This window comes from Dermacentor variabilis, chromosome 8 (assembly GCF_050947875.1).
Source record: "Dermacentor variabilis isolate Ectoservices chromosome 8, ASM5094787v1, whole genome shotgun sequence".
NCBI classification, from domain to species: domain Eukaryota; kingdom Metazoa; phylum Arthropoda; class Arachnida; order Ixodida; family Ixodidae; genus Dermacentor; species Dermacentor variabilis.
This window is the reverse complement of record NC_134575.1, coordinates 168372507-168398005: the sequence shown is the minus strand read 5'-3', so window position 1 is coordinate 168398005 and position 25499 is coordinate 168372507. Positions and strand designations below refer to the sequence as shown.

Here is a 25499-nt window from a genome sequence, read left to right as displayed (position 1 = left end):
GGACGACCACATCAGTAGCTTAATTGGCAATGCACGGCATGCTTAATGCACAGTATGGGGGTTCGGCTCCCACCTTCAGCAAGTTGTCTTTCTATCAACTTTCACTTCCTCTTTACTTATTATTTCTACATTATGATTTCCCCTACATATTGTCCAGCTTCACTGTCTGCTTCCTTCACAACATAGTAAATAACAGAAAATTGGGTCCATCAATTTTCTTTATTCTTTATGCCTCGTTCTCTACTGCTGCTGATAGTTTACAAAATCTCCTTTACAATCTGTCCTTGTGTGAAGAGAAATTCAATCACCGGACAACACCCTGTTTGAGAAAAGTCCAAAGTGATCGACAACTTCTTCGGTTTGGTGCTGAAAAAGATTTGAGAAAAAATACTCAGTACTCATCCAAAACATATTTTTACACAATGCCTTAAAAAGTCTTTATTAGACAAGAGGATCATGCTAAGGGATAAAACTTATCAGAATTTTGTTATACAGATCAAGAGATTACTTTAACTGTGAGGTTTTGACATGTAACTTCACTGTGGTTTACATCGTAGGTTCTAGTTTATTTTGACCACCGGAGATTCCTTAAAGTGCGCCCAAAGCTCAAATGCAAGTGTTTTTACGTTTCACCCCCATCAAACTGTGGCTGTTAGAGCCGGGAATCAAACCACTGAGCTTGTGCTCAGCAGGGCACTATAGACACTGAGCTGCTGCAACGGATACCAAGGGATGACTGAAACAAGGCTTGCGAAATTCCACAAGGTGAAGAAAGACTCACGGGATGAAAAATTGGCATTTTCTTGATTGGCATGAGCCTAGAAACTTACACATTTGCGTACACCCACCTACCAGTATAGTGTCTTTACATTTCACATCTACGTAGTGCAGGTTCTACAATGACAAATTCCTGATTCGAGCTCAAGAATAGCGCGAAAATAAAATCCAAGAGAAGGACAGGACACAAAGCTTGATTCCTACAATGAATCTACGTCGTATTTCCATACAAGTTGCGAAGAATGTTCGTGCAAGCATGGTGCCTCAGATAACAGCGTAAGAAACAACAATGCTAGTATACATATCAGTTTAGGAAACAAGCTGCGCCGCATTCTGGCTTCAAGACAAACTTAATTTGAGAGCAAGATTGAGCCTGAGTAGAACACGTTCCTAATACTGGTTTTCATAGTTTAGATTAGGGTTTCTCAACATGTGCATTTTGAAGTGTTGCGAGCAGGCGCAGAATGTAGATGCTGTAGCCTTCTTTGGCCTTTCTAGCAGGTTCTCAAGCAAGTCGTGATTCACAATCGAGCCGAGAAATCCGTGATTAGGGAAACCGTACAGTAGACGAAGAGTAGAGGTAAACGCTGCATTGAGTGCCATAAAAATTTGCGACAGCTCACTTACTCGCACATTATGCAAAGCCCCACGAAAGATGAAAAAAAAGGGAAAAGTCTTCACGATCAACGTACTCAAGTAAGCGACAGCAACAAACGTTTAGAAATATTTTAAACCTTTCTGTCATAAGAGAAGAAAGTGCCGCCAAGCTGAAGACACTCACGAGCTCCATTTACAACAAATTCAGCAAACAAGAGCAACAGCACTGAAAAACTGAACAGTAAGCTGCACAAAACCACGTTATGAACCATAACAGGCACTGCAAGGTATAAGGAAATGAGTTGCTTTAGGCGTGGGCCCAAGTGTCGCTCATGATCGCAAGCTCAGGCACATTTCGGTTGTCCCAGCACAACTAACTAGCATATTTTGCTACACAATACAGTAAGGAACCATAAATTTATGTTTTAACTAAGATCAAAAGTGGAAGCAGCGCGCGCAAACTGTAGCAAAATTGTTAACTGGAACACGCCATACTTGTTTAAACGTCACAATCACGTGGTCAAAAATGTTACATCACTTCCGTGCATGGCAGTAGCGTTTTGGTATGGCATTTCGCCTCTACTACGCGTGTCACCAGTCACCGCCTTTTTTTAAAAACCCATATGGGTCTCAAGAATTTTCCTTTTCGTGTACCCTCCTTGATCTTGCGGGTTTCTACAGAACTGATTTGCCAATAATTGGGGTTAGGAGCAGGCAAATGGTCAACGACCCTGACTTTGACCGCCTCGATGCCTTGGGTTAGCAAACAAGAGTTTATTGGCTACTAGCCTGCTTCTAAGGTTACATGCAATTAAAATAATTTACATTTACTAACACATGCAGGATCGTCCTAACACCGTATGCTTCCATGAACTCATGCACTGCCCAAGATCATAACACACGAAAAGCACAGTTCACGTTAGCAGGCCTTGCAAAGCATGCCAAGATGCACACCTTGAAATTTATTTGAATTGTTTGAGTGCTCCCTAATATGGTCATTTCATGGGACATTAAAGGAAAATACAAAGCAGACTACTAAGTAGTAGTGGACTATAGTACTATTTGCAAGCGTGCTAAATTCTTACGCCTCAAGTTTCTGTTCCACCTCCTTAATGGGGGCTACAAATTACACAGTGGTGCATATTGCCACATCCTATATTGTCACTGCGGGTATGTACCAGGCGATGAGGACGACGCTGAAGTAGCGCGCGAGTGGAGAAACAGAGACGACAACGACGTCGCGTTGACTGCTCTGCTAAAGTGCTTCCATACGTCCTCTACGCCGGCTTTCCCGTCTTCTACTAGGCTGCGACACTGGTGGAGGTGCTGGGTAGGATTGCCTCATGCTCGGCACCCCTTCGCGGAGCCATACCTCGAAAACGGAATTACCTTCGTTCGTCGAAACTCCTGTTCACCGGTACAGTCGCCGCCTGCTAGGCCTGACGCCCGAGTTCAACCCTTTGCAGGACCCCGCTGGAACGCGTCTACCTACTTCCGCCATGGCTACTGCAACTCCATCGCAGGTGACGCTGCAGAATCCTAAGATACCAGAAAGCTTCCATGGCGACGCTTTTGAAGATGTCCAAGATTGGCTTGACCAATTTGAGCGTGTCGCCAGTTATAATGACTGGGGCTCCCAGCAAAAGCTGTCTAATGTCTACTTCGCGCTTCAAGACAGCGCGCGGACGTGGTTTGTGAACCGGGAGCGAAGTTTGACCACATGGGATGCCTTCCGCACCCAGCTGCTAGACACGTTCACTAGTACCGACAGAAGAGACACTGCGCAGCGCCTACTAGAATCCCGTATTCAAAAACCAAACGAGAGCGTAGCCATGTATGCAGAAGATATGACTCGCCTTTTCCGCAGAGCAGACCCTGAGATGGCCGAAGAAAAGAAGTTACGCTATCTCTTGCGCGGAGTAAAGGAGGAACTGTTTGCCGGACTCGTGAGGAATCCACCGACGACAGTGGTCGAATTCACCAAGGAGGCTACCGCTATAGAACGGGCACTAAAGCAACGGTACCGCCAATATGATCGCGCGAACTCACCGGTGAATGCTTCAGTTCTACCTGAGAGCTACGGCACGTCTCTGCGTGAAGTCATCCGGGAGATTGTGCGAGAGGAGATCCGGCAGCTCGGGATTTCTCCTATGGCACCAGGGGTGGCTTCTGTCGCTGATATCGTTCGGGAGGAAGTTCGACAGGCCTTTTCGTCCTCCGACCGGCAGGCGGTGCCGCGACGGCTAACCTACGCGGAAGCTGTCTGTCGTCCACCTCCCGTGACTTCGATGCTGCTGACACCGTCGACCACTACGACGCAGCCAGCACCGCCACCCCCGACGCCATATTTTCGCCAGTCACAGCCGCCGCCAGCTATGCCGTATCGCCGCCAGCCGATTGCTGCGCCTCGGTCTTACGGCGAATCCCCTGTGGGCTACCCGCTTCGAAAGACTGATTTGTGGCGCACCGCTGACCGCCGGCCGCTGTGCTTTCATTGCGGCGAAGCTGGACATGTTTATCGCGCGTGCCGCTACCGCGCAGCCGGGTATCCAAGGTTTCCCAACTGCAATTACCCTGTGTTTGATGCTGCACGTACCTGCGACGACAATTCTACAAACTTTCGGCCAGAAGGTTCAGCGACGCCTCGATCACGTTCCCCTTCTCCGGCTCGTTATACCCCACCGACCCGTCGCGATTTTTCTGACGCCTCTAGGGGCAGGTCCCCTAGCCCACGCCGGGGAAACTAGAAGCAGCGACCTCCGGGGGTGAGGTTGCAAACCGTCTAGCTTTCCAAGAGCCCCCATCACCGACGACCGACGACTCTAAAACTCCGACGTCTCCAACCGCACCCCCTGTAACCGATGCCGTCAGCGCCGATCTTGTCGTTTTCATTGACGGACACCAAGTGGCCGCTCTCGTCGATACTGGTTCGCATTTTTCGATAATAAGTCAAAAGCTGGCCGACAGGTTGAGAAAAGTGAAGACGCCGTGGACCGGGCCCAACATCAGAACTGCCGGCGGCCAGTTGATGACGCCGATCGGAAAATGCACAGCCAGGATAGTAATCGCCGGTGAAACCTTCGTCGCCACCCTCGTCATTCTCTTTGAGTGCTGCAAGGAACTTATATTGGGCATGGATTTCTTGAGAGAGTACGGTGCAGTGATTAATGTCCGTGACCTCGTCGTCACATTTTCTACGAGCTCAGACGACGTCGACTCCGCGGAGCACCAGCGACCCCGCTTACGTGTCGCCGACGACGACGTCACGCTTCCGCCGCGAAGCTGTGCCCTCGTACCTGTTATCTGCGACAACTTGAACACCGGGACTGGTGTCGCTGAACACATCGACGCACTGGTACTGAGCCAAGGCGTTTCCATCGCCAGGGCCGTAATTAACGTACACGACGGACGTGCTGACCTCCTACTGACGAATTTTGCCAGGGAACGTCGACACATTGTTAGAGGCACGGCTGTTGCGTACTTCGACGAATTGACCTCAATACAAGACTGCCTCTCAGTGGAGCACGCGACGGCCACCGTGGCCATGCCTGCCCCTGTGGTTGATATCAGTCCCACCTTGTCACCCGTCGAACGTAACAGCCTTCTTCAGCTCATCGATGAGTTTAAGAAATGCTTTTCATCTACGTCACGAGTCAGCCAGACGCCGCTCACTAAGCACCGTATTGTCACCGAAGCCGACGCCAGACCAATTCGGCAGCACCCTTATCGTGTGGCACCGAAAGAGCGCGAGGCGATACAAACGCAAGTGAAGACGATGCTTGAGGACGGGGTTATTCGGCCATCTAAGAGTCCTTGGGCATCGCCTGTCGTGTTGGTGAAAAAGAAGGACGGTAGCCTGCGCTTCTGCGTCGACTACCGAAAACTGAACCAGATCACAAAGAAAGACGTTTATCCGCTGCCGCGTATCGACGATTCACTGGACAGGCTACGAAACGCACGTTACTTTTCGTCGATGGACTTGAAAAGCGGCTACTGGCAAATAGAAGTTGATGAGCGAGACCGTGAGAAGACCGCATTTGTGACGCCCGACGGACTTTATGAATTTCAGGTGCTCCCCTTCGGTTTGTGTGCTGCGCCAGCAACGTTTCAGCGACTAATGGACACGGTACTCTCAGGCCTCAAATGGCAAACCTGTTTGGTGTACCTCGACGACGTGATTGTCTTCTCCGCCACGTTCGAGGAACACTTACGGAGACTAAAGACGGTCTTTGAAGCCATACGCTCAGCTGGTCTAACTTTGAAACCTGAAAAGTGCCATTTTGGCTTTGAAGAACTTCAATTTCTCGGTCACGTTGTCAGTCGTGAAGGTGTCCGACCTGACCCTGATAAAACCTCTGCCGTTGCTAATTTCCCAACGCCATCAGATAAAAAGGCCGTGCGACGTTTTCTGGGCCTTTGCGCCTACTACCGACGCTTTATTGCGGGCTTTTCGCGCATCGCATGGCCATTAACGCATCTAACCAGAGAAGATGTCCCCTTCGTATGGGGTGAAGACCAGCAACGGGCATTTCACGACCTACGGCAACGCCTGCAGACGCCTCCCGTGCTCGCACACTTTGATGACGACGCTCCTACGATTCTTCATACCGACGCTAGTAATGTCGGCCTCGGCGCAGTGCTTGTACAGCGGCAGGACGGCGCCGAAAGAGTGATTGCTTACGCCAGCAGGACGCTATCAAGAACGGAGGCAAACTACTCCACGACAGAAAAAGAATGTCTCGCACTGGTGTGGGCCGTCCTGAAATTTCGGCCATATTTGTATGGTCGGTGTTTCACCGTTGTCAGTGATCATCATGCACTTTGCTGGCTGACTAATTTAAAAGATCCAGCTGGTCGGCTAGCGCGCTGGAGTCTTCGTCTCCAAGAGTTCGACTTCACGGTTGTCTACAAATCAGGGAAACGACATACCGATGCCGACTGCCTTTCTCGGTCTCCTGTTCAGACTGCAGTGCACGACGATGATGACACGGCTTTTCTAGGCGTGCTAGATACTGTCGCCGTTTCACGCCACTAACGCGAGGACGCAGAACTGGTTCCTCTTTTTGATTACTTAGAGGGAAGAACAGGGAGCGTGCCGAGGTTATTCGCCAGAGGGCTGCCTTCATTCTGCTTGCGCCACGACGTTCTGTATAAAAAGAACTTTTCACCTAGTGGCAGCAGCTACCTACTCGTCATTCCCGCATCTCTTCGCGACGAAGTCCTACACGCCTGTCACAACGAGCCGACCGCTGGTCACTTGGGCTACCCTCGGACATTAGCAAGAATTAGGCTCAAGTACTATTGGCCGAGACTTGCGTCGATCGTGAAACGTTACACACAGACATGCCTGGATTGCCAGCGCCGCAAAGCCCTACCCGGCAAGCCAGCTGGACTGCTGCATCCTGTTCAGATACCGCAAGCGCCGTTCGAACAAATTGGCACGGACCTTTTAGGTCCGTTTCCACTGTCTATTGCCGGAAATAGATGGATAATCGTCGTCACGGATTATCTTACGCGATACGCCGAAACAGGTGCTATCCAACGTGGAACAGCAGCCGAAGCAGCGCGATTTTTTGTCGAAGCCGTCGTCCTAAGGCATGGCGCTCCCGCAGTGGTCATCACAGACAGAGGATCTGCGTTCACGGCTGCGCTTCTGGATACCGTGTTGCGACTAAGTGGTACCACTCACCGCAAGACCACGGCTTACCATCCCCAAACCAATGGGCTGACAGAACGTCTGAATAAGACTCTGGCAGACATGATGAGTATGTACATCGACGTCGACCACAAGAACTGGGACGAGATTTTACCATATGTTACATTTGCATATAACACGGCTCGCCAAGAGACAACACGCGTGACGCCTTTCAGCCTTGTTTACGGACGCGAAGTGACAACCATGTTGGACGCAATGCTGCCGCACGAGTGCGGTGACGACGAGACTGGTGCCGAGGAGTTTACGCAACGCGCAGAGGAAGCCAGGCAGCTTGCGCGTTTGCGAATCAAAGCACAACAGGACTACGATGCCCGACACTACGATCTTCGACACAGACCCGTCACGTACAACGTCGGTGACCAGGTGTGGGTCTGGACTCCGATTCGTCGGCGGGGGCTGTCTGAAAAGCTCCTGCGAAGATACTTCGGCCCGTACACAGTTCTGCGCCGCATCAGTTAATTATGAAGTTAATTATGAAGTTGTCCCCGACAGCCATAACTGCTCCAAACGCCGGCGGCATCTGCCCGAGGTTGTGCATGTGCTTCGTATGAAGCCATACATTTCCTCATGACCTCAACTTTGCACCGTCTGTGCACAGCCTTCGGACGTTGGTGCATCGGGACGATGCCCTTTTTTTTTTCAAAGGGGGGGGCAAATGCCACATCCTATATTGTCACTGCGGGTATGTACCAGGCGATGAGGACGACGCTGAAGTAGCGCGCGAGTGGAGAAACAGAGACGACAACGACGTCGCGTTGACTGCTCTGCTAAAGTGCTTCCATACGTCCTCTACGCCGGCTTTCCCGTCTTCTACTAGGCTGCGACAATATGTATCTTTCTCTGAACAGCGAAACACTAGAACTAAACACCTTAAACATTTAATTGAATACAGGTTCCACACAGACACATTCAGGTATTTTTTCTTTCCTCAGACAATCAGTGATTAGAATTCATTGCCTAGCGATATAATTTGTTCACCTGACGATTTCCTTCCTATGCTGGAAAAATAGGTCTGAGTACGCATCTTAACTTATAAGTATCGCCTACAGACACTGCAATATGTTTGTAATTGGTTTGGTGTACTTTTTTTGTTGTTTGCCTTATGCTTCTGCATTTTTGTTCATTAACCTTTAAGGGCTGACTCAGGAAGGTCACACCCTCTTATTGTATTGCTCAACTACATCTTCTCGTAAACTACAATATTAACAAGTGTATAAGTTTGCCATTCATATTTTGATGCAATGTATTTTCCCATGTCCTGCAACAGCCTCGAAATGGAGGCTAGCAGTATGTATGAAATAAATAAATAGATGCGGCCTATTAAAGTAGCATTCCATAAACCTCACAGTGCTTGTTTCGTGCCAACAAGACTTAGCTTACGAGGAAACTGCGTCTGAAGGGTCCGCATACCTAGAGAGGAATTCAAATCACCTGCTCCTGAGCAGGGAGTGGCGACGTTGCATACGCCACGACTGCCCTTTGCTTTCATCGGTGAGTAAAACAGCGCCCTACAGATGGTGCTACAGTTTTCTACGAAAAATGCGTACGTGCGGCCATGGAGCAACCGACCCAAGACAGAACATTGGATTCACCACTGCAGCTGCTCTTGGTCAAGTGGCATGGACTGTTCAGACATACCACGACATCACATGAACATAAAATTCTCTGCGACTTGAAGTTTGTGCAAGTTTCGCGAGCCAGAAAAGCCAGCTCAGCACTACATAATAACTACTGAAACACAAAAGCGTGGGCGATGCTTTCAAGGGTAACCTCAATAGGTTCCTTTTTCTAAAAATCAAATAGAACTAGACAAGAAGCATTTTCTTTCATGTTATAATGCAATGCAGCGATATTTTTATTACTAGTAGATGAGTTCCAGTGACAGAATTTTAATGAGGAGTGCCTTCATCATCTGGCTAGTACTTGAATGTCTAAGGGAGTGTCTAATTGTGTCCTGCATTTACTTCAGTTTCTCAATTACAAAAGCTCTATTCGCAGTAATATTATTACAATATCATCGAGCAATGCTCAAAAGACGGGCCGCCACGAGAACGAAGATGACGTCGCAGCTCTTAGTGCGAGCGAGGGTCGGCCTGGCTGCCTGGCTCCAGTGCAAATAACCTGTAAATAGCCCCTTTCGTCTGTCTTTTCACACGTAACATTCTGGTGGAGGTGCGGGGTACTTCAGAAGCCGCCACCTTCTCTCGTCTCGTCACTCTTCTAACCTCACCACCCATTCTCGCCCACTTCGACCCTGATGCCCCTACAGAATTGCGTACAGATGCCAGCGGTCATGGCGTAGGTACCGTCTTAGCCCAGCGTCAGCGTGGACAGGATCGCGTTATTACTTATGCGAGCCACCTCCTAGCACAATCGGAACACAACTATTCCATTACGGAATGAGAATGCCTTGCTGTCGTCTGGGCAGTTGCGAATATCTGTCCTTACCTTTACAGTCGCCCTTTTTCCGTAGTCACTGACCATCATGCTCTCTGCTAGCTTTCATCACTAAAAGACCCTACAGGCCAGCTTGGTCGATGGGCTTTCAGGCTACAAGAATTTTCATATTCCATGGTGTACAAGTCTGGCCGCCTGCACCAAGACGCTGACTGCTTGTCGCGTTACCTGTTGACAACTTTGACTCCTCCAATATTGCCAGTGCTTCTTGTGTATTCTCTGTATCACAGCTGCTTCATTTCGCCGACGAGCAACATCATGACGGCTACATCAGAGCACTCATAGACCATTTTGAACATTCTCCAGCCGATGCTGCTCTACGCCTCTTCGTCCTCCGTAACCTTCATCTGGACGGCTCTGAGTTTCTACTTGTAATACCTAAACACCTCCGCTCCACTGTTCTAGAAGAGCTTCACGACGCACCAACGGCAGCACACCTTGCCGTATCTCGAACCTATGACCGTGTACGTCGCCGTATTTTTTGGACGGGCCTTGCCCGTTCCGTACGATGTTGTGTCCCCACTTGTGAACTTTGCCAACGACGTAAGAAGCCTTCCCAGCTCCCCACCGGTTACCTGCAGCCGCTCGACATCCCTACCAAGACCTTCCATCGTGTCGGCTTAGACCTTCTCAGCCCATTTCCGGAATCCGGAATCTACATCAGGCAACAAGTGGGCTGCAGTCGCAGCGTACTGCAAAACAGTGCAGTTTGCGGCTTTGAAGCTGGTCGGGGCACAGCATGGCATTGGCGTGTTCAATAAGAGCATCAACCTTTTAAAAGGCGGGAGCTGACGCATACGCTTTCCATTCCGCGTTGTGGTACTTGTTAAGTCGTCAGTCCTCACATCACTGGCAACTGCGCTTTCCATGCTCATATGTTGACATTTCTCATGGAATTGTCATTCTTCTGCCTGTCCGTGTAGAGGTTAAGATGTCCTCTTTGCCACATTAGGGCGAGAAAATTGTTTAATAAATCAAGGTTAACATAAAATACATGTTTTCTTTAGATTGTTGCTCTGGGTGATCTAGTGCCTCACTTGAAACAATTTTTGTGTTTCCATCGCTATGAATGTTCGCACTCATGCAAAAAAAAGACCCATTCTGTCACGCCAAAAATGTGTGCAACAGTGTACAACATTTATCGACGTGAAAGCAAATAATTTTGCTAGTGGCTCTCATACCACGAGACAAGGGTATATGAAAAATCATGCCAACCATTTTGCATTGTGCTGTGGGTTGGTCTATGAGATACCTCTCGGCTGTGGCAAGTTCTATGTAGACCAAACGGCCCAATGCCTAAATGACTATTTGAGGGAGCATTCAAACAATTTAAATAAACCGGATGGTGCAGCGCACATTGCAAGGCCTGCTCATGTGAGCCGTGCTTTCCAACATTGTGATCCTGGGCAGAAGTAGCAACAAAACAGCACATGAACTCGCGAAGGAATATTTTATCAGAGAGATGGTGCACATGTCAGTAGCACTTCAATCGCCTTAATTCCCCAGAAGTGCACTTGTTTAATGCCGATTTGTAGCATTACTAGACAAACTAGCACTGTCACAACATTCGCCTCTTGCATGTGCACAAAATTTGTACCCTATCTTCCATCCTTTGAATCATTAAGTCAGTTGGTAGTTCGCACTTTCATGCGTCCTTCTTCTATAAATATCTTTTTGCGCACAAAAAAAAATGCGTTGCAGATTTCACCAACTTGCCCAAAGTCCTAGTCAGTTTCAAAAATTTCCTTCAGAGATTTTCTTGTGATGAGAATTTCTGTCAATGCATGGCACTCTGTTCGAACAAAGGGCAGGTGGTTGACAACTTCACTGAAGATGGGAGAAAAGAAAGGTTATAGAGGCAAAGATTGTCACATTATCACCCAGATATGTTCCCTAACGCAATGCCTAAAGAGTTTTTTTTTTGTTGGACAAAAGGATCAGGGTAAAGCTCAAGACCTATGAGCATTCTATCGCACAGACAAAAGGATTAACCAAACAAGCCCTGTGAAGTGCAGCAAGGTCAAGGAAGATTCATACAATGGAAACGGCATTTGCTTGAGAGCGGCATGCATGGACCTGCAAGCCCACACTGGTCATATTAGCATGCATTTCACATGTATAACAAAATGCAGGTTCCTGCAATGAAGCTACGTCATGTCTACAAACAAGTTGCGAGGAACATTTGCGCAAACCTGGTACCTCGCACAGCGCCATCATAAGAAGCAATACTAAATAGCAGCTTAGCAAACTAGCTGGAAGAAATTTAAGAAAATTTCTCGGTCTTCAAGACAGCCAAACTTTACAACAAAATTGAACCAAAGTAGAGCTATGAGTGGCTGGGCCACCTTTTGCAATATTTTTCTTCATAGTTTACATTCAGGTTGCTCAACATGTGCCTTTTGAACTGTAACGAGCAGGTGCACAAGCAAGTCGCGATTCGCTAGCCACCAAAATCCGAGGTAAACAGGGAAACAGCATGAAGATGCAAGACAAGAAACAGTAGAGGTAAATGCGACATTGCCGTAAAAAAATTGCAACAGCACTTACTCGGGCAATATATGCAACAGCAATCCTACGAAGGATGAAGAAGGAACTTTAATAGAGAATGGTCCGGCAGTTTTTGTCAGGTGGCGGCTCGAAGTCCTTGAACTCGAGCGGCACCTTCGGCTTGCCGGATGGCCCAGAGCTGCGGTCTGCCAACTCTGAACTTTTGAGAGTCGTCTCACAGCGGCGGCAACGCCGATGGAGAAGGTCCCCGGCGGCCCTCGAAGCCGGGGCGGCGCCGGGAAGAAGCGAGCTCGAGGCTTCCCGCACTCTGGCTGCAGCGACAAGAGTTTAGAACGCGTTTAAACGTTTTTACCATAAGAGAAAAAAGTTCTGCCATACTGAAAGCCAACATGTGCCCCATTCATAACAGCAAATTCAACAAACAAGAGCACTGAAAAACGTAACAGGAGCTACATAAGACCACACTACCAACCATAAACGCGCTGCAAGGCATAAGGAAACGAGCTGCTCCAGCGTTGCGTCCAAGTGTCGCTCGTGATCGCAAGTTCGAACACCATCCGATTCTTCCAGCGCAACTAGAACAACATTCTAGCACACAATACAGTAAGAAACCGTAAAATTGTGTCTTAGCTAAGCTGAAAAGCTGAAGCAGCTCCAGCAGCGCGCGCAAAACTATAAACCGGAACACGTCATACTTGTTTAAACAACGTCATCATAACTCTGACGTCACTTCCGTGCGTGGCAGCAGCGTTTTAGTATGGCATTTCGCTACTACCACGTGCGTGTCAGCAGCTTACGCCTATAAAAATGCATTAATGGGCTTTGCATTAGGTTTTGTTCAGATCTGAATTTCAAGGCATCAAACTCAGCATAACATATATCATACATTGTGCATCACGAGGTTAACCTTGTAATGCCCAATGTATCGTGGCAAAATTCATTCGACGGAAAGCAAACTGCTTTTCTGAAAAGCAACAAGGAGACAATGTCTTTTTTGTTGTGTCGGGGATGACAACTGGACGCTGAAGGAGCACTGAAGCAGTTGCCGGACACGGCGTCAATGACGTCATCCACAGCTCAAGAATTGTCGTTGCAGTCGAGAGACGCCGCTGCCAAAGCTGACGTGAAAACATTGCACTTGGCATAGGGGAGCCACGGGAGATTTTTCTCGTCTAATAAGAGACCACGCGCCAACCGCTTCAAGCACGATTACCGACAGGTAAGGAAATTCCATTCCATCGGAGCAGAATCCGAGATCGCACGCTAACGTGGGAGCAACAGCGTGGCTAATTGCAGTGGTTTTCCACAGGCGACATCACAGACCACGCCAGCCAATCGGGGCACAAAGTCTTCTCCCTCCACTGCACTGATGCTACGTCGTCTATTCACATTCGTACATGCTACCCGCTGCCTAGTCTTTAGAAGTGATGTGATAAAACAGATCCACGGCAGGAAAAATTCAGTAAGCACCCAAACAAATAATACCGCTAATACATGTAACACATCTGCAGTTTCTTCACATGTCAGTGTCATATTATGACGCGTTGAGCCTAATGAATTTGAGTTTTCTAATTGTCGAGTACTGATTGCATGTGTTAAAGACGCGTGAGGTTCCTGAAGCGCTGAGCATATACATAATGTCCCACATAACTTGAGCAAAGAATTTAAAAATGAAATGCGCGTCGGAAGCGAATTGAGCCGTACGCATGCTGTTCGCAATAGATCCAATAGTGGTAGTGTGCTGCTCTCAAGCGTGCGTTCGGTGAACAAGGTCGGCCGCATCGTGACTGGCGACGAAGAAGTGGCAGGGCGTTCTTTAGCTCATCGGCAGCACTCGGACAGCAGCATGCATTTTCGCCGTCATCCGACGGGATACCACTGCGCAAGCGCTCCGTAACGTGGCTTTTTTTTTTCATATTTCGGGCGCCCTCCTTGCCACCCGGAAAAAAGCACTTCGTGATACGTAATCATCATAATCAGCCTAATTATCTACACTGCAGGACGAAGGCCTCTCCCTTCGATCTCCAATGACCCCTGTCTTGCGCCAACCGATTGCGACTAGCACCCATAAATTTGCTAATTTCGTCGCACCACCTAGTCTAATGTCGTCCTCTAGTGCGCTTCCCTTCTCTTGGTACCCATTCTGCCACCCTAATAGGCCAACGGTTATCTAATTTGCGCATTACATTACCTGCCCAGCACCATTTTTTTATCTCTTAATGTTCATTAGAACATCGTCTATACTCCTTTGCTCTCGGATCCCCAAACCGCTCTTTCTGTTTCTTAAAGTTATGCCTAGCGTTGTTCGTTCCATAGCCCTTTGCGCGGTCCTTAACTTGTTCTCAAGCTTCTTTGTCAGTCTCCAAGTCTCTGCGCCATATGCCAGCACCGGTAAAATGCACTGATCTTATAGTTTACTTTTCAATGATAACAGTAAGCTACCAGTCATGAGCTCACGATGTCTGCCGTATGCAATCCAACCTATTTTTATTCTCCTGTGAATTTCCTTCTCGTGGTCAGGGTTCACTGTGATTAGTCTATCTAGGTAAGCGTACTCCTTCACAGACTCTAGAGGCTGACTTGAGATCGTAAACTCTTGTTCCCTTGCGCGGTCATTTATCATTTTCTTTGTCTTCTGCATACTAATCTTCAGCCCTACTCTTACACTGTCCCTGTGAAGGTCTTCAGCCTTTTACTGTCTCTCGTCCGCAGTGTTGCTGAATAGAAAAGCGTCATCGGCAAACCGAAGGTCACTGAGATATTCGGCGTCGATCTATATTCCTAAGCCTTTTCAGTTTAATAGCTTGAATACTTCTAAGCACGGAGTCAGTAGCATTGGAGAGATTGCGTCTCCTTGTCTGACCCCTGTCTTTATAGATATCTTCCTGCTTTTCTTGTGTAGAATTAAGGTAGCTGTGGAACCTCTGTTGATATTTTCAAAGGTATTTCCGTAAGCGTTCTGTACTCCTTGAATGCGTAATGCCTCTATGACTGCTGTTATCTCTACTGAATCAAATACTTTTTCGTAATCTATTACAGCCATATAAAGAAACTTATTCTACTCTCCGAATTTCTCGATAACCTGATTGATGACATGGACATGATCCATTGTAGAGCATCCTTTCCTGAAGCCAGCCTGCTCCCTTGGTTGACAAAAGTCCAATGTTGCCTTTATCCTGTTGGACATTCTTTTCGTAAATATTTCATATAATACTGGGAGTAAGCTAATGGGCCTTCATCCGCAAGTAAGCTAATAGGCCTATAATTTTGAGTTCTTTAACGTCGCCCTTTTTTTGGATTAGACTCATGTTTACATTCTTCAAGTTTTCTGGGACCCTTGCAGTCCATAGACACTTCCTATAGAGTGCTGCAAGTTTTCCTGGCTTTATGTCTCCTCCATCTTTGATTAAATTGACTGTTCTTCCATCTTGTCCTGCCGCTTTCACGGTTTCATGCCTGGCAAGGCCCTTCAGATCTCATCGCCACTTATAGGAGGAGTTTCTGTATACTGTTCATTATTGTCTCGAATAGAGCACTCCTGAGTCCTCTAGGTACTGTACAGGTCAGTATAGAATTCTTCCGCTACTTTTATCATATCTTCGAGATTGCTGATGGTGTTACTCTCCTCATCTTTCAGTGCATACATCTTGGTTGTCCTATACGAAGTTTCCTTCTCACTGATTTCAGGCTGCGTCTATTTTTAGAGCTTCTGCAGTCTTTTACACGTTATAAATTCTAATATCGCTTATCTTCGCTTTGTTGATCAGTTTTGACAGTTCCGCGAATTATATCTTATCTCTTGAGTTGGACACTTCATTTTTTGTCGTTTCTTTATTAATTCCTTTGTTACTGGGATGTGTGGTGCGCGACATGGTGCGGTGATCGGGACGGACAGGAGCAGATGACAAGGAGTGCGCGCGCCGAGGCTAATTCCGTGTTGGAAGGAGAAACGGCGACGCCGAAGAGCGTCCGGCACGTGAACGCACGGCACAAGAAAACAACTAAAAGAAGAAAAGCCAACCAATTAGGAAAGACCACGGGGCGTCAGGCAGCCAATCGGAGAAAGCCTAATTGGCTAGAGCGGAATAAAAGGCGAGGCGCGCAGGCCGAATGGGCGGACGCAGGGGTGACGCCGGGAGAATTCCAGGAAGCGACGCCTGGAGAAGGTCAACCACTGGACCGGGAGTTGAAGAAGGGCCGTCGGGTTTCGGACCCGAGCCACCGGGACTTCACCCGACCGGGGCCTCCTGCCAACCCGTTCCTGCGCGTCGCCCGTCTACCCGAGCGTGCCGCCAGCTCCTCAAGGAGGGTGAGCTTCTGCGCCCGTGGGCAGGACGAGACCAGTCGGGCTACGGGCCCGGGTTCTACGCCAGCTGCCCGCCCAGCACGCCACCCCCGTCTGTCGTGCCGCCTGATTCCCGAGGCCGACGTTCGAGCTTCTGTGCCCGTGGACAGGACGAGAGACGTCGGGCTTCGGGCCCGAGTCCCACGCCCAGCTGCCCGGCCAGAACGCCGCCGCCGTCTGCTCGTGCCGCCAAGCTGCCTGCTTTACCTCTCCGAGTCGGAGCTGGCGCGCTCCGGTCGCCCGGTCAACCAACTTACACCACGACCTTTGGTGAGACCGGCGCAACTCCTTTCGTCAGCTTGTCGCCGCGTCGCCGCGTCGAGACTGTTATGTGTCCTTGCCGTCGTGGCAAGCCCGGACTCGCGCACTAGTTAACTTCATACTAGCCCCAAGCGTATTTCTTACTACCGTGATGTCTATATGAGTATTTATGTTTTCTATTATCTTCTATTCATTTTAAGCCTTCTTTAGTTCCATTAAAAGTTTGTGTGTGTGTTCGAAACCAACGGATAAGTCCTCAATCGGGTTCTCGGAGGCTCCGCCTAAGAGAACCGTCAGAACCATTGAGTACGCGAACCTTTGTTTGTATGGGAGAGCTTGCCCACTGGTTGCCTTGGCGCCTAGCCTCCCACTTGCCTCTGAATTGCTGCCTCTGAAGCCAGCCTCGTTACGGTTTCATTCATTACCTCTATGTCATCATCTCACTGTACTAAGGCTGCATATTTTTTTGCAAGTAAGTCTAAATTTGTCTGCTTTTACCCTTACAGCCTCTAAGTTGACCTGTTTTTTCTTGACCAATTTTACTCTTTATCTGTTCAAATTGAGGTGAATTCTGGCCCTCACTAACCTATGATGACAGCACATTATCCTACCTATGACTTCTGCATCCTACACTATGCTGGGGTCCGCAGAAAGTATGAAATCAATTTCTTATCTTGTTTCACAATTAGGGCTTTTACAGGTCCATTTTCTCTTGATACGTTTCCTTAAAAAGGTGTTCATTATTCTCTGCTTATTCGTTTCTGCGAATTCTACCAGCATCTCTCCTCTAGCACTTCTAGAATCGACACCGTAGTTGTCAATTGCCTGTTCATCCGCCTGCTTTTTCCCCACTTTTGCATTGAAGTCATCCATTACTACTCTATACCGCGTTTCCAGTTTTCTCATCGCTAATTCATTATCTTCATAAAACTGATCTACTTCCTCATCGTCGTGACTGGATGTTGGAGCGTAGGTTTGTACTACCTTATCTCTATACCTCTTATTTAGTTTCATCACGACTACTATCGCAAAGGAAACAACTCGATCGATGGTTTCTGACGGTGTTCTATGAATCTACGTATGTTACATGGGGTCCCCAGGCAATAAATGAAAAGTTGGGTAATTAAGCTTGATAAATAATGAGCTATAGGGAAAACAAATAGTTGTATGAGTTACCATAGGCTATTGCGAAAAGGCAACAGTAAGGAGTGCGCAATAGAAGTCAGTGGTAACTTCGCTACAAAGGATACCAGTAAGCTATCGAAGTAGACAAAAGATTTGATTAAGAAAGGCCATTGTATCAAGACCTCTAACCCTATTCTAAGAAAAGAAATAGCAGAGCTTTCTAAGGTAATAAACAAGCGTAAGACAACTCACATAGTTGTGAAGAAGGAAGCAGTGAAGAAGGAACTGGGTATAGGCAAGAATCAAATGTATGGGCTAAGAGACAATGCCGGCAATATCATTACTAAAATGGATGAGATAGTTCAAGTGGCTAAGGAGTTCTACAGAGATTTATACAGTACCTGTGGCACCCACGAAGCTAATGGAAGAGAGAACACGCTAGAGGAATTTTACATCCCACCTGTAACGCCGGAAGTAAGGAAAGCCTTGGGAGCTATGCAAAGAGGGAAGGCAGCTGAAGAGGGTCAGGTAACAGCAGATTTGTTGATTGATGATGGTCAGATTGTTCTAGAAAAGCTGGCCACCCTGTGTACGCAATGCCTCATGACCTCGAGCGTAACGGAATCTTCGAAGGAGGCCAAGATAATCTTAATCCATAAAGAAGGGGACGCCAAAGACTTGAAAAATTATAGAGCGATCAGCCTACTGTCGGCTGCCTACAAAGTATTTACTAAGGTAATCGCAAATAGAATCAGGAACACCTTAGACTTCCATCAACCAAAGAACAAGGCAGGATTTCGTAAAGGCTCCTCATCAATAGACCACATTGACACTATCAATCGGGTAATAGAGAAATGCGCTGAATATACCCAATCCTTGTATAGCTTTCATTGATTACGAGAAAGCGTTTTATGCAGTCGAAACCTCAGCAGTCATGCAGGCATTACCGAATCAGGGTGTCGACGAGCCATATGTAAAAAACTGCAAGATAATAGAGGCTCCACAACCACCCTAGTCCTTCATAAAGAAAGCAACGGAATCCAAATAAAAAAGGGCGTCAGGCAGGGAGATACTGTCCCTCCAATGCTATTCACATCCTGTACAGGAGGTGTTCAGAGACCTGGATTGGGAAGAAGAGGGGAATAAGAGGTAACGGAGAATACCTTAGTAACTTGAGATTCGCTGATGATATGGCCTTGCCCAGTAACTCAGGGGACCAGCTTCAATGCATGCTCACTGACCTGGAGAAGCAAAGCAGAAGGATGGGTGTAAAAATTAATCTGCAGAAAACTAAAGAAACTGTTAACAGTCTCGGAAGAGAACAGCCGTTTACGATAGGTAGCGAGGCACTGGAAGTGGTGAGGGAATACATGTACTTAGAGCAGGTAGTGACTGCGGATCCGGATCATGAGACTGGAGTAATCAGAATGATAATAATGGGCTGGGGTGCGTTTGGCAGGACTTCTCAGATTATGAACAGCAGGTTGCCATTATCCCTCAAGAGAAAAGCGTATAACAGCTGTGTCTTACCAGTACTCACCTACGGGGCACAAACCTGGAGGCTTACGAAAAGAGTTCTACTTAAATTGAGGACGACGCAACGAGCTATAGAAAGAAGAATGAAGGGTGTAACGTTAAGGGATAAGAAAAGGGCAGATTGGGTGAGGGAACAAACGCTCGGTAATAACATCTTAGTTGAAATCAAGAAAAAGAAATGGGCATGGGCAGGGAAGCGTGTCAGGGGGCGGCAGAAAGAGAAGAGTAGAGAAGGGAAGCGTATCAGGGGGCGGCAGAAAGTTAGGTGGGCGTATGCGATTAAGAAGTTTGCAGGGACAACATGGCCACAATTAGCACATCACCGGGGTAGTTCGAGAAGTATGGGAGAGGCCTTTGCACTGCAGTGGGCGTAGCCAGGATGATGATGATTGCGAATAGTATGCGTTCAATTCAATTCACTTCCTACATGCCTTTCATTTTTAAATTCTTGGCTAAATTTATTTGGGACACCCAATACACTATTTTCTGGCGGGAAATGTCTTGAACATTGGCATAGGCACTAGGAATAGCAGGGGAGAGTTATTAGTAGAGTTTGCGGAACAGAATAATATGAGGATAATGAATACCTTCTTCCGCAAGCGGGACAGGCGAAAGTGGACGTGGAGGAGCCCGAACAGCGAGACCAGAAATGAAATAGACTTCATACTCTGCGCTAACCCTGGCATCATACAAGATGTGGACGTGCTCGGCAAGGTGAGCTGCAGTGACCACAGGATGGTAAGAGCTCGAATTAGCCTAAACTTGAGGAGGGAACGGAAGAAACTGGTACATAAGAAGCCGATCAATGAGTTCGCGGTAAGAGGGAAAATAGAGGAATTCCAGATCAAGCTACAGAACAGGTATTCAGCTTTAACTCAGGAAGAGGACCTTAGTGTTGAAGCAATGAACGACAATCTTGTGGGCATCATTAAGGAGTGTGCAATGGAAGTCGGTGGTAACTCCGCTAGGCAGGATACCAGCAAACTATCGCAGGAGACAAAAGATCTGATCAAGAAACGCCAATGTATGAAAGCATCTAACCCTACAGCTAGAATAGAACTGGCAGAACTTTCGAAGTTAATCAACAAGCGTAAGACAGCTGACATAAGGAAGTATAATATGGATAGAATTGAACATGCTCTAAGGAGCGGAAGAAGCCTAAAAACAGTGAAGAAGAAACTAGGAATTGGCAAGAATCAGATGTATGCGTTAAGAGACAAAGCCGGCAATATCATTACTAATATGGATGAGATAGTTCAAGTGGCTGAGAAGTTCTATAGAGATTTATACAGTACCAGTGGCACCCACGACGATAATGGAAGAGAAAATAGTCTAGAGGAATTCGAAATCCCGAAGATAACGCCGGAAGAAGTAAAGAAAGCCTTAGGAGATATGCAAAGGGGGAAGGCAGCTGGGGAGGATCAGGTAACAACAGATTTGTTGAAGGATGGTGGGCAGATTGTTCTAGAGAAACTGGGCACCCTGTATACGCAATGCCTCATGACCTTGAGCGTACCGGAATCTTGGAAGAACGCTAACATAATCCTAATCCATAAGAAAGGGGATGCCAAAGACTTTAAAAATTATAGACCGATCAGCTTACTGTCCGTTGCCTACAAAGTATTTACTAAGGTAATTGCAAATAGAATCAGGAACACCTTAGACTTCTGTCAACCAAAGGACCAGGCAGGATTCCGTAAAGGCTACTCAACCATAGACTATATTCACACTATCAATCAAGTGATAGAGAAATGTGCAGAATATAACCAACCCTTATATATAGCTTTCATTGATTACGAGAAAGCGTTTGATTCAGTCGAAACCTCAGCAGTCATGGAGGCATTACGGAATCAGGGTGTAGATGAGCCATATGTAAAAATACTGCAAGATATCTATAGCGGCTCCACAGCCACCGTAGTCCTCCATAAAGCAAGCAACAAAATCCCAATAAAGAAAGGCGTCAGGCAGGGAGATACGATATCTCCAATGCTATTCACAGCGTGTTTACAGGAGGCATTCAGAGACCAGGATTGGGAAGAATTGGGGATAAAAGCTAATGGAGAATACCTTAGTAACTTGCGATTCGCTGATGATATTGCCTTGCTTAGTAACTCAGGGGACCAATTGCAATGCATGCTCACTGACCTGGAGAGGCAAAGCAGAAGAGTGGGTCTAAAAATTAATATGCAGAAAACTAAATTTATGCTTAACAGTCTCGGGAGAGAACAGCAATTTACAATAGGCAGCGAGGAACTGGAAGTCGTAAGGGAATACATCTACTTAGGGCAGGTAGTGACGGCGGATTCGGATCATGAGACGGAAATAATCAGAATAAGAATGGGCTGGGGTGCGTTTGGCAGGCAGTCCCAAATCATGAACAGCAGGTTGCCGTTATCCCTCAAGAGAAAAGTATATAATAGCTGTGTCTTACCAGTACTCACCTACGGGGCAGAAACCTGGAGGCTTACGAAAAGGGTTCTACTCAAATTGAGGACGACACAACGAGCTATGGAAAGAAGAATGATAGGTGTAACGTTAAGGGATAAGAAAAGAGCAGATTGGGTGAGGGAACAAACGCGAGTTAATGACATCTTAGTTGAAATCAAGAAAAAGAAATGGGCATGGGCAGGACATGTAATGAGGAGGGAAGATAACCGATGGTCATTAAGGGTTACGGACTGCATCCCAAGGGAAGGGAAGCGTAGCAGGGGGCGGCAGAAAGTTAGGTGGGCGGATGAGATTAAGAAGTTTGCAGGGACGGCATGGCCACAATTAGTACATGTCCGGGGTTGTTGGAGAAGTATGGGAGAGGCCTTTGCCCTGCAGTGGGCGTAACCAGGCTGATGATGATGATGATGATGATGATGATGATGATGTCTTGAACATTCGTTAGGCGGGATCATTTGCTACAACTGCATCTAGCGAAAACACCTTACAAACTTATCGTTTGTCTCTATTCACCTGTACTACCTACGCGCTTTACTTTAATAACGTTGCGTAGAATAAAAAAGCATTTACTCTATCATGCATGTTTCGCATGCGCAGACGGCAATGTTGTAACCCACCACGCGTGATGTAATAGGAGCTTAATTTAGCCGCCCGCTCGGTGTTCAGAGAGGCATAGCTCGGTACTACGTTTCTCGATCCGAACCGTCATACTGTGATCGTCGTAAACGTGTTTCCATACCGATCTCATCGTGTCGTTGTGATCGTACGATACTCGCCTACTTTACTTGGTTATCCGCTTTTCATCAGGCTGGCGTCGTCATGCCAACGTCATCACAAAGTCGCGTCATCTAGTTGTCGTTACGCGGTCGTTGTCACGCTGTAGTACTACCAATATCATAACATCAGAAGCGTCATCCTGTTGTCGCCAATCCGAAATCGTTATGATGCTTCTGTCTTTCCATCGATCTGATTTTTTTGGCATTCTAACTTGCAGTCATGCCGCAGCCATTTATTCGGGATTATGAAACCATTGGCATACCATCTTTGTCATTTTGTCATCCTCGGACAGTCGCTCTCATGCATCTGTAGTCATACCGTCGTCAAGAAGCCATCATGGTCATGCCATCGCCTTCATTTGAGCTTGGTCATCTGGATGCAGTCATCTGGTCGTCAATATAGTAAAATTATCAATTAAGGATCGCTATGCTGCGGGCTCTTCGCTGCAGTCGCTGGTTAACCGAGAACTTCACTTTGTCGGAGAAATTTTCAATCTCCTTCACTAGCTTCAGTTAAAAATGACCCGTTGTTAACATGCACACCTGCAACTATACGTAACTGCACTTGCTTCAAAGTTGCCCTGCCTAGACGTTATAACGGCAATACGGTTCCGGTATTTTGAGCCGTCCAATTAGCAGGCGGGATTTTGACGGTACATCAAAGTTTGTTGAACCGACAAATATTTCTGTTCACTTCTGCAGGCCGCAACAGCGATGCCCCATCCGTAAGACTGACAGGTATCGTATTTCTGAGTACAAGCAAACTTCTCTCGAACGGCGCCTTTTATGCCGCTCCGTTGTATTTATTGATTCAGTGTATATTTTGAAGCAGCAAGGCGCGTCGGTATCTCCATCCGTGAGGCTACCGTAACTGTATTGAAAATATAGGAAGCTTCGCTGCTTTGCACACGCTTGCTTGTTTGCACCTCTTCACCTGCAAGGCGCGTAAGACCTTGCGACTAGCTATCATACCTGCAGTACCGTCGGGGTTAAAAGAAGGAACGAGGTAAAGAAATCGAGACATTGATTGAGATTTCATACTGTGGGAGCAAGCATCCCGAAACTTCTGTGGATTACGAGGGATGCAGTAATAGACAGAGCCGGTTTTTTGCGGCCATCTGGAGGTATTTAATACGCATCCAAGGATAGCACAAGCGTTTTTGCATTTCCATCACAATGAGACAGGCGTGGCCGAAGCGCTACAGTCACCTTGTTACCGCGGCGACTACCTGTCGTCGAAAGAACTATTCAGCTGTTCAAAAATGTCGTATAAGCAGGCGGGATTTCGCTGGCTTGTCGAAGCTGGCAACGGCTCCATTCCTAGCTTTGCAAGTTGATGGCTTCGACGCAAAGTGAACCTGAAATAACCGCGATTAGCCCAATGTTTGTTCTGCTACATTTATATGATCAGCACCACCGCAGTCGGCAATTTCTGTTATCTGGAACAGTAAAAGTAATCCGTGTGGAAGTCGAGGCGCATTCATGCACTAGGTATTTTTAGTTACGCCAATAAATAAGAAAGCACCGTGCCGATGTATTGAAGTCCACGTGCTGTCTTAAGTGGGCACGACGCTATTCTACTGAGTGTTAGGAATTCAACAATCCAAGTAAGGTGTGCCAGGAAGTGCTTGCAAGCAGGTGAGATGGACTGCACACTTGCCTACCTAATTATCTCGAAAGAGAGACTAAATTCTGATTGAAGTATAGTGTTCATTTGTTGAATGACTTCGCCTTCGTTATATTAACTGTGTCCTATATGCACATTTACTAAGAGTATAAATTTTCCTGATACCACTTGAAGTATGCTTTAGCGGAATGTCGACTTCATCTGTGTATGCGATCTAAAAGCAAGCTGTACATTCATGCGCAAATGTTCATGAAGACTTATACACATAACATATTTTTCAAAGAGGAATGACTTATTTACAACATAACAAAATGCCGAGCGTAGTTTTACTGCAGTTTTTTAACACAGAATGAGGACTTGTATACCATGCTCTGAAAGTAAAAAGTAAAAGAGAGAACACAACAGGAAATGCAAAAGCAGATAGGCAGTGTTCATGCCTACAGCTTTGGAAACTTGAAACGAGCATACCTCATGAACTTGTATGAACTCATGCTGTTGTGACGAAGAAGAGTTGGGCCTCCCAGTTCGCTTTTGCCTCGTTCATTACAAAAAGGTTTTGTCTATAACCAAAATTATGTAAAATAGCAGACAACAAACCACAACTCTGTCTAATATGCTCGAGCATGTACAAAACCGCGCAGCCCGTTTTGTCTGCAATAACTATGACTTTACTTCTAGTATTACAGCACTTAAGGATAGCTTGGGCTGGGAATTATTAAGCACACGCAGAAAAAACATGAGGTTGGAAATGCTTTTTAAAATTTATTTCGGCCTGGTTAAAATAGATAGAGAAACTTACCTTTTACCTCCTCATTTCTTATCTCACAGAAGTGACCACTATTTAAAAATAAGAGAACTCATTTGTAGAACAAACGTCTTCAAGCATTCATTTTTTCCACACACAATATCACAGTGGAATCAGCTACCGCGGGAAATTGCTGATTGTCACACTGAAGCATCGTTCAGAGCATTTCTGCTGAGCATTTAGTGGCGTGAATTTTTATATTGTTGTGTTATTTTTTGCTTGACCAGTTCTGTATTTTGTCGAGCTTATGTACACTGTACATTCCCCCCTGCAATAATGCCTTCGGGCGCTGCAGGTACTTGAAATAAATAAATAAATAAAACTACGATATCAGGAACAAAACACACATACGTCCTAAGCCTACTCTATGGTCCCATTTATATATATATATATATATATATATATATATATATATATATATATATATATATATATATGTTGTTACGGTTAATGTTGAACCGGCTTTATTTAAGGGACGGGGTTGATGGTGACATCAAGATGGTGTCCCGAGGCTGCGCCAC

The 25499-nt window shown here is 46.7% G+C and overlaps 1 protein-coding gene across 2 annotated transcripts in view; it reads right to left on the bottom strand.

The window, feature by feature from the left end:
* Nucleotides 1-209: 209 nt before the first annotated feature.
* Nucleotides 210-25499, bottom strand: part of LOC142590717 (uncharacterized) — a 52079-nt gene continuing 26789 nt past the window's right edge. The window contains exons 2-3 of one of the 2 annotated variants that reach the window (XM_075703142.1): nt 12095-12366; nt 210-366 (exon numbers count right to left, since the gene is read on the bottom strand). In XM_075703142.1, the coding sequence (XP_075559257.1) occupies nt 258-366; nt 12095-12366 (381 nt within the window). In that variant the 3' untranslated portion in view covers nt 210-257. Of the gene's footprint in view, nt 367-11358; nt 12367-12527; nt 12856-25499 lie in introns of those variants that run through there. The other variant, XR_012830234.1, reaches the window with a different exon arrangement.